The sequence below is a fragment of the Rhynchophorus ferrugineus genome, unplaced genomic scaffold (assembly GCF_030347505.1).
Source record: "Rhynchophorus ferrugineus isolate W39M unplaced genomic scaffold, kcgeb_rfMv2 rfM4, whole genome shotgun sequence".
NCBI classification, from domain to species: domain Eukaryota; kingdom Metazoa; phylum Arthropoda; class Insecta; order Coleoptera; family Curculionidae; genus Rhynchophorus; species Rhynchophorus ferrugineus.
The window spans coordinates 3,310,774-3,318,883 of record NW_027472583.1 but is presented as its reverse complement, the minus strand read 5'-3'; the positions used below and the strand labels follow the sequence as shown (position 1 = coordinate 3,318,883).

The following is an 8,110-nucleotide window of genomic DNA, read 5'->3' as shown; positions in this document are numbered from 1 at the left end:
AGGCGACGGGGCCGTTTTCTTTTCTTTTCGTCGATAATTTACGCAAACATCGATTTGATTACCGAAGCTGTTTGCAGTGCACCGCCCAGAAATAAACCTCCGGCTCTTCAGCGCGACGCTATAGTGAGGGCATCGGTGCTGGGTTTTTCTTCTTTATTTTCAAGGCGTTCCTTTACTATTAGACCCATTCAGTCGTCTCTACGATCCTTCCACGGCACCCAAATACAATTTCCCTTTTCCATCGTTATTCCGACGAGCGACGAGCTTATACGGTTAGAGTGCGGTTTATATTAACAGAAAAGACAGGAAGTTGGTGAAATCTTTGAAAAACACCCCTAGTCCGTGGAATTTTTATCTCAACGTTGTCAAAAGCGGACTGTAGTAACCGCGAACTAACATAATCTACTGGAATTTGGACAGAAGCTTGCAATTCTGCAACTATTGGGAAATTACCAAAACTTCCTAAACCATTTGATACAAATTACACTACGAGAATTTGAGTAAAAGCATTGCAGATTCAGAAGATTAAATGCAAACTCGCAGAAGGTACAATCGATGCTCCTGAATAATTTTACTAGAATTACAAGCTGTCCAGAAGTGACAAAGACCACATACATTCTTTGGTCATTTTTTCAGGAAGATAGTGTTATATAACACAGCCCTGGTTGTTAGAAAAATAGTGTTTTTTTTTTTTTTTTTTTTTTTTGTTCTGGCCTAAAAACCAAGCGGTGGAATGCATGACGCATACCTGGTCGCGGAGACTTGCCCTGGAGTGACAAGTTGGACCGGGTTATGTGGGACTGCCTCTGGGCTTACCAATACACTAAACCGAAACCGCCTCACAGTTGACCCCTGTGGATCACTACTGCTACTGCATTAAATTTGGGGATATGGCACCCGCTGATCGGGCAGCCGTTATTGGGCACGAGAGCCCGGCGATTCTATTGATTCGCGAACCTGAGTTAACACACAACTGGGTACTGTTGTATGGGGGCAAAAGTTATGACTGTAGCGACGGATGAGGTCGTTTCAGCCTGGAAAAGGGGGAGAGCTTAGCGGTGACGCGGTGCTAAGCTCCCAGCATGTCGACCAGCTCGCGAACAAGCGCGTTTTCAGAAGAACTTGAGCTGAGTTGTTGTTTGTGGAATGATTGAGATATGAAGTGCTTGATTTCTGGAGTGTCAGTTTCCCTATGGATTTGATTATTTCTGACAAACCATGGAGCGTTTAATATTCTCCTGAGGAGCTTATTTTGGAAAACTTGAAGCCGTTTGACCTGGTTGGGTGTAACAAACTTGAAGTAGACATTAGATCCGTAGAGGAGTACGGACCGAATTAACATCTTGTAAAATAAGCATTTGATGGAGATGGGAAGCCTGCTAGAAGGGCAGATCAGAGGAGATAGCAGGTTTGCTATCCCCGAACCTTTTTGGATTGCTTTCTGGATTTGGGAATGCCAACCGAACCGCCGGTCGAAGTGAAGACCTAGGTACGTGACGTTATCCAGCCATGGAATTATTGCGGCGTCGATCTTAAGTTGCAAGGCGCGCAGTGCCTAACGCTTCTTATTGAAAATGATGGCCTGGGTTTTCAGGGGGTTGATTTGCAACCTCCAGAATTTGAACCACTTGACCGCATGATCGAGCTGCTTCTGTAAACGCTCATGAATTGTAACTTCGAACCTGGCGGCCGTGAAGAAAGCAGTGTCGTCAGCGTAAAAGGCGACGTCAATATGCTCTTTTCTCGGCATATCTGAAATAAAGAGATTAAATAAGGCTGGGGCCAGCGGGGAACCTTGAGGTACGCCAGCATCGATTTGTTTACGACTGGAAAGTGACGCCCTGATCTTGACCTGGAAAGATCTGTCCGAGAGATAGGACTTGATGAGAGCGGTTAGGTCTTCTGGGAGGCCTAACCGCACGCACTTTGCGAACAATCCGTCGTGCCAGACCTTGTCGAAGGCTTTGGTTAGGTCCAGAAGAACTGCTCCAAGCTTTTTACGTTGGTCAAGAGCATGATGGATGTGTGCAGCCAGACGGGAAGCTTGATGGACGGATGAGTGGTGAGCGCGAAAGCCGAATTGTTCATCTGGAATGATGTTGTTTTCCTTTGTGAAAGAGTTGAGAGCGTAGAGTATTGCCCTCTCGGCAAGCTTCGAAATGGCGCTGAGAAGGCTGATAGGTCTGTAATCAGATGGAGATGATTTTGCTCCTTTCTTGGGTATAACCGCTATATGTGCGTGTTTCCAAGACGCCGGGAAGTGTTGCAGTCTCATGATGGAGTTAATAATGTTTGCCAGTTCTGCGAGTTGCTTATGCGGGAGCTTTTTTAACTGGGTAATCGATATTCCATCGAAACCTGGAGATTTTTTGGTTTGAAGTTTGCCGATCATAGTCTGTAGAGACTTTGGAGATACAAAATGGTTGAGAAGAAAGGCGGGGGTTACTGGTCTTTTGACGGAGTTGGATTCGTTGATGACAGTGTCAATGTCTTTAGTTTTAGTGTTCTGTGCGGGTGGGAGGCATTTCATTTGAGCTTCGTAGGTCTCTGCAAGGAGCTCGACTTTTTCTTGGTCAGTGACTGCAAAATTTCCTGTAACCGCTGACTTCAGGGGAGGGATGACATTGTGCGTCTTCCCCACGAGGCATTTGGAGACACGCCAGAAGGAAGGGGGGCCATCCAGCCTTTGGTCCGCGAGAAATGAGTTCCATTTCATTGCTCGCCAAGTCGAGACGGCCGCCCTTACCCTCTTGCATGCTCTGTTCGCCTCCCTTTTGTCTGCAGCATCAAGGGTGAATCGAGCTAATCTGCATAAACCGTTTTTGATGCGAATTTCACGTTTAAGAGAAGCGGGAAGATTGTTTTTCCACGGCTGGGGTTGTGATGAAATTTTGACTGTGGAAGATTCGTGAGCAGACTGAATATCGCGAGTTAGCTTGAGTACGGCTTCCTCGAGGTGTTCTGGTGTGTTAATTTTCGGAATTGGATCGGATTTCAGGAGAAGAGATTGGTAGTTTTTCCAGTCGGTTTTTTTCCTGAATCTTGTTAGTGGGACTTGAGTGGTGGCGCAGTTTCCGAGTTTGAGAAGGATCGGACGATGATCAGAGTCTAGTTCGTCAAGGACTCGAACTTCGGAATCGCGATTTACGTCTTGAAGAATAAAGAAATCAAGGATTCTTGCTGCGCCTTGAGAGACTGTACTAGGGTGATGGGTGGGTTCATCTGGCAAGGCAAGACCGTAGCCCAGATCTGCACTTAGAGCTACGATGGCGTTACCTGCGGGATTCGCTCTGGAACACCCCCAGGTGGGGTGGTGGGCGTTGAAGTCGCCACCTATTATTTTCGGAAATTTTCCTTCGACGAGTGATCGGTATTCGGCATAGTTGAATGCAGAAGATTTCCTGTACAGGGATGTAATCACGAAGGGACGTTCTTGGATATCGATTTTAATGGAGGTTGTTTCGAAGTTGTTTACTGATAACGATGGAAGGAGCTCGTGTTTGACTCCTTTTCTGACGAGAATGACGGTTCCACCGCCTCGACCCGGAGTTCTATCGTTTCTGTAGACAAAAAAGTGTTCGAAAGAGAGACGATGCGAAGGTTTCAGGAAAGTTTCCTGGATGAGCACGATGTCGACGTCATAGAATGTTATGACGTCCTCCAATTCCGCTTGCTTTCCGCGTAAGCTATTTGCATTCCATGTCATCAGTATAAGAGATTTCGGAACAGCCATTTCGAAGAGTTAAAGGCTGCTGAAAGTTATAGAGACAGGTAAGTGTTGCCGCTTAGGCGGCGACATTTGGAAAAAGACGAGCAAGTTGGTGAGCCAGGGCGATCACTTGTAGGAAAGCCTGCGGGTCAGTAAACGCCTGCATTGTGGAGTTAAGGTCCGGTGTATTGGTTGGAGCAGGAGTTTGAGTTGGAGCAGGCTGGGTAGCGCTGGCTAATTTTTGGGCTAGCTTTCTGCCACCTTGGTTACTCCATGCAGAACCTTGTGGAGGTCTGGTTTCGGTCGGAATTTTTGGTTTTCTTGGAGCAGGACGGCAGGTGCAACCGCTGAAGTTTGCGGTATGAGTTTCACCGCAGTTGCTGCACTTTGGAGGTGCTTCTGGGATTTTGGTACAGGATCTAGTGTCGTGATGCCCGGCACATTTGACGCACCGTGGGGGGGCTCGGCAATACAAGCTGGAATGCTGGAACTGCACTGGCTGGACCTCGACCTTCACTGTGATGACGCCGAGTTTGGTCATATATATGATGTGTCGCTCTTCGCGAGGGACAACTACCTGAACAATTGGTAGTTCTGTCCCGGATTTTAATTTCCATCTTTGCACAAATTTGGGATGGAAGCCTTGATCAAAGAGAAGTTCACGTACTTCGTCAATGCAGAGTGATTCTGGGATGTTTTTTATTATTACCCGGAATGCTCTCTCCTCCGGATGACAGAAGGAATGGTAAGGGTAATTCCTTTCCTCGAGCAGGGTAGTAAGTTTACGGTAATTGTCGCTTGTGGCGACGAATAAGAAAATGCCGTCCTTTTTATTTCGGGTTATAATGTCTATTGATTGTGCCTTAGTAATTCTAATGAGCTCCATGAACCTCTTCTTATCACGGAGCACTATAGGCGGAATTTTTTCCTTTGGGGGACTTTGAGAAACAGTCGCCGAAACGGTTGGCACTGTTTTTTCTGTGGAGGTTAAGACTTGTTTAGTGACCTGGCTACTTACCTGCGCAGGCTGGTCTTGGGTTGGTCTTGTGGTAACTTGTTTCGGTACTGGCTGTGGGGCCGTCTTGGTGGTCGGCTTGTTTTGTACTGGTCTGGTGGCAAATTTTGTAATCGAAGGCTGTACGTTAGCCTTGGCTTTCGATTGGGTAGATTTAGTGGCTGGCTTGGCTACCGGATTGGGTTGTGATTTGGGAGCCTGTTTTCCCTTGTTGCCGGCCTTCGGCAGCTGGCTTTCCTGAGGTGGAGTGACGGGCCCTCTTTTCCTTTTTCCCACCAAGGTGAAACCGTCTTCTGAGTCTTCAGTTTGGTCTAAGTGTTGTGTCGGTTTAGCTGGTGTCTGGGACTGAATTTCTATGGCAGCGGGAATCTTTACTTCCATGGCATCTCTTTGATGCTTCATGAATTGTGTTATCGTAGCTGTGAGAGTTTTTATTTCTTCCTTGAGCTCTTCGGAAGCCTTTTCGCTCTTTTCCAGCTTTTCCGTCTGTTTGTTCAGGGCGTCTGTTTGGGCTTTTGCGAACGTTTTAAGGTCAGCTATCTGCTTTCGCAGGTCTTCGTTCTGTTTTCTCAATTCCGTTATAAGCACTTCTCGGCTGTCTTCTGAAGATGGTCCATTTGAATTTGAAACACTGGGATTATGTTCAGGAGGCGACGTCGGCTCTGACGTACATGACGCCATTGCCTTGTCTGTAAAAACGCCTTTTCGGCGCTTACAGACGCTTTTTTTTTTTTACGTAGGCACTGGTGAAACGTGATAACGGGTCGACCGTCTTAGGGAAAGTTTCGGGTAATTCTCGGAAGCGCAGGTAGGTTCGGCGGACCGGACACGACCGTTCTCTTCGAGAGCTAGCACGGAACTAGAAAAAAAATAGTGTGTTTATTTCCAAGTGTGAGATGTTATGAGTGAAGGGTTTCAATTTCATTAAAATAACTTACATTTACACATAAATTTGATATAATTTTCTATTGTAAAACATACAGTTTAATAGTTTGTATACATCCTCGTTATTGTTGTGGTAATAGAATATGTTATTATTTACTTAATAAACCAGACACAGACTCAAAATAATCAAACCATTTGATCTTGTGTAGTGTAATGTAAGGTGGTGCATTTAATAGAGAAACAGCAATGTTAATACACAACTATTATTACACCAGAGACTAAAATAGGACCAATGGGTCCTCCTAGATACATACGTAGGTTTAAATTATTGTAAAAACAAATTGTAGGTTAATTATTAATAGATTGGTATGTATTTCCTAAATTAAAATAAAACTAATCTACTTAAGCTAAAGTTAAGAATATACTTATATACTAAACAAGTTCGTGTGGTTTGGTTCACTTCAATCAATTTCCTGCATGTTATCCAGTAACTGTATTGCTTCCACGTTGCTGTAATTTAGTTTTTACACCTAGTGTATCCATTTGATTTTGTCATCGTGCAGCTCTTCGTTGGTAACGTAGCGATAGGCATTGTTTTGAGTGCGTTGGATTACTAGTTGGTTTGATGTTTTAGTAAAACCCCATATTTACAACCCATAGGTCCAAAATGCGTTTATCATTGACTGATAAACCAATGTCTTTAATTTCAGGTCAAGTTGAGAGTATCTTCCGACTAACCAATACTTTTGCTTGACTTTGGGAGTCTAATCTGCTCTGCTTTTTGTCATGTCAACATGATGTTTCCAATTTAACCTACCATAGAGATGTATTCCGAGGTATTCCGTTGATTCTGCTTGAGGGCCTCCGTGAAGGTTAGGTTCTTGTGATTTCACCGCAACGCAAAATTAACATGGACAAATTTGGAGCTATTAAGCTGTATTTTCCAGTCTCTAGTCAATTTGTAGATCTTGTTGATCGCTACTTGTACTTTTTCTACAGCATTAGACAGAGATACATCTTTTGCCATGATAACTGTTTCGCCAGCAAATGTTCCAAGTAATGTTTCTTTTGTTGTTGGGATATCAGTAGTATACTTGAGATATAGGAGTGGACCCAAGACACTACCCTGTGAAACTCCTGCCGAAATAGGTCCAAATGTTGAGAATGTCCCTTCATGCAAGACATTATTTTCGAAAGGATATGATTTCAGCAGTCGACAGTAATTCTGCGATAGCAATTTGCTTATTTTCTAGATTAATCCCTAAGGCCATACCCGGTCAAAATCTTGTGAGACGTCCAGGAATATTACAGCGCAGTATTTCTTTCCTTCGAATACCTTTTTCAATAACCGCTGTTACTCTGTGCACTTGGTCGGTTGTCAAATTGGAAATCTTATATTTCTATAATGAATACGTTTTAATATCAGTTTCTCAAATAATTTTGATATCGCAGGTAGCAGGGAAACAGACTTGTAAAATCCGACATACTCTATCGGTTTGTCAGGTTTTTTAAGCATAATTATTCGAGCAATCTTAAGACATTCCGGAACATTATTCAGTCTCATACAGGCATTAAATATATATGTCAATATGATTATTGTTTTTCGTGGCAGCTTTTTCAATAACCCAGGTGAATTAACATACCGTCAATTCCTGAACCCTTTTTAGAATTGAGGTTGTTGACAATTTCTGTGTTAACTTCCACTGGATAAATAAGGTTTACAGCTACGCAGAACAATGCGTGTCTTAATAAACGGCAGAACGAACTCTATGAATGCGAACTCGTTGGATCGAAACTCAGCCCGCGGCAGTTGCGGCAAAGTGCCCCCCAAGATTGGCGTTTCGCCAGTCCGCCCCGAAAACCGTATTTCACCAGATAAGCCCGGTATTCCGAAACACCTTATTCCACGTTACGATTCTCCGCCGTTTAAGACTGGCGCCCCTTGCCTCCGCCGCACGTCACCTTTAAATTCACCTTTTGCCCCGAAAACTTTCCGGGAGTCTCGGATTTTCTCTCGCCGGCGATAACTTCCTCTTTGTTATTTGGTTACCGGTAAACGAACTAACAGTTTGCACGTTTAAACTTTAAATTGCTTTGAAGATACAGTGAGTCGACCGAATAGTATAATAGAAATGTATTAGTAACTATCTAGAATAACAGATTTAATTGAAGAAACATGAAGGTAAAAAAGTATGTTCAACTATATTCTTAGATGTAGCACAAGTCTTTGACGGACTTGTTTATGAGCTACAGAAAAAGTTACCTAAACAATACACTGAACTATTTAAATCTTATATTACAGTCAGAATGTTTAGAGTCAAATAAGAAGAAGCCTACTCTACAATAAAAGAAGCTAAAGCCGGTGTACCACAAGGAGGTGTATTCGGGTGAATTCTTTTCCTATCCTACACATGTGATACATACATTTGCTGATTGTACTGGAATTCTTGCTGTCTTAGACAATAGCTAAGAAACAACCAGAAAAATAATAACAAATATTT

General features: G+C 43.6%; 1 protein-coding gene across 1 annotated transcript; it reads right to left on the bottom strand.

The window, feature by feature from the left end:
• Positions 1 to 449: 449 nt before the first annotated feature.
• Positions 450 to 6,794, bottom strand: LOC143195773 (uncharacterized). The gene is made up of 5 exons (XM_076403216.1): positions 6,704 to 6,794; positions 4,162 to 4,225; positions 3,334 to 3,432; positions 2,871 to 3,290; positions 450 to 561 (listed from the first exon to the last, which is right to left on the bottom strand). The coding sequence occupies exons 1-5, from the start codon at positions 6,792 to 6,794 to the stop codon at positions 450 to 452; spliced, it is 786 nt and encodes a 261-aa protein (XP_076259331.1).
• Positions 6,795 to 8,110: the final 1,316 nt, after the last annotated feature.

Bases quoted from the DNA above. Each gene is read 5' to 3' on its own strand.
- LOC143195773 (XM_076403216.1), bottom strand. From the start codon at position 6,794: ATGTCTTGCATGAAGGGACATTCTCAACATTTGGACCTATTTCGGCAG. The intron at 4,226-6,703 runs GTATACTACTGA...GCGTCATCACAG, and splicing joins GGTCCACTCCTATATCTCAA to TGAAGGTCGAGGTCCAGCCA. The intron at 3,433-4,161 runs GTGCGTCAAATG...TCGATATCCAAG, and splicing joins TATTGCCGAGCCCCCCCACG to AACGTCCCTTCGTGATTACA.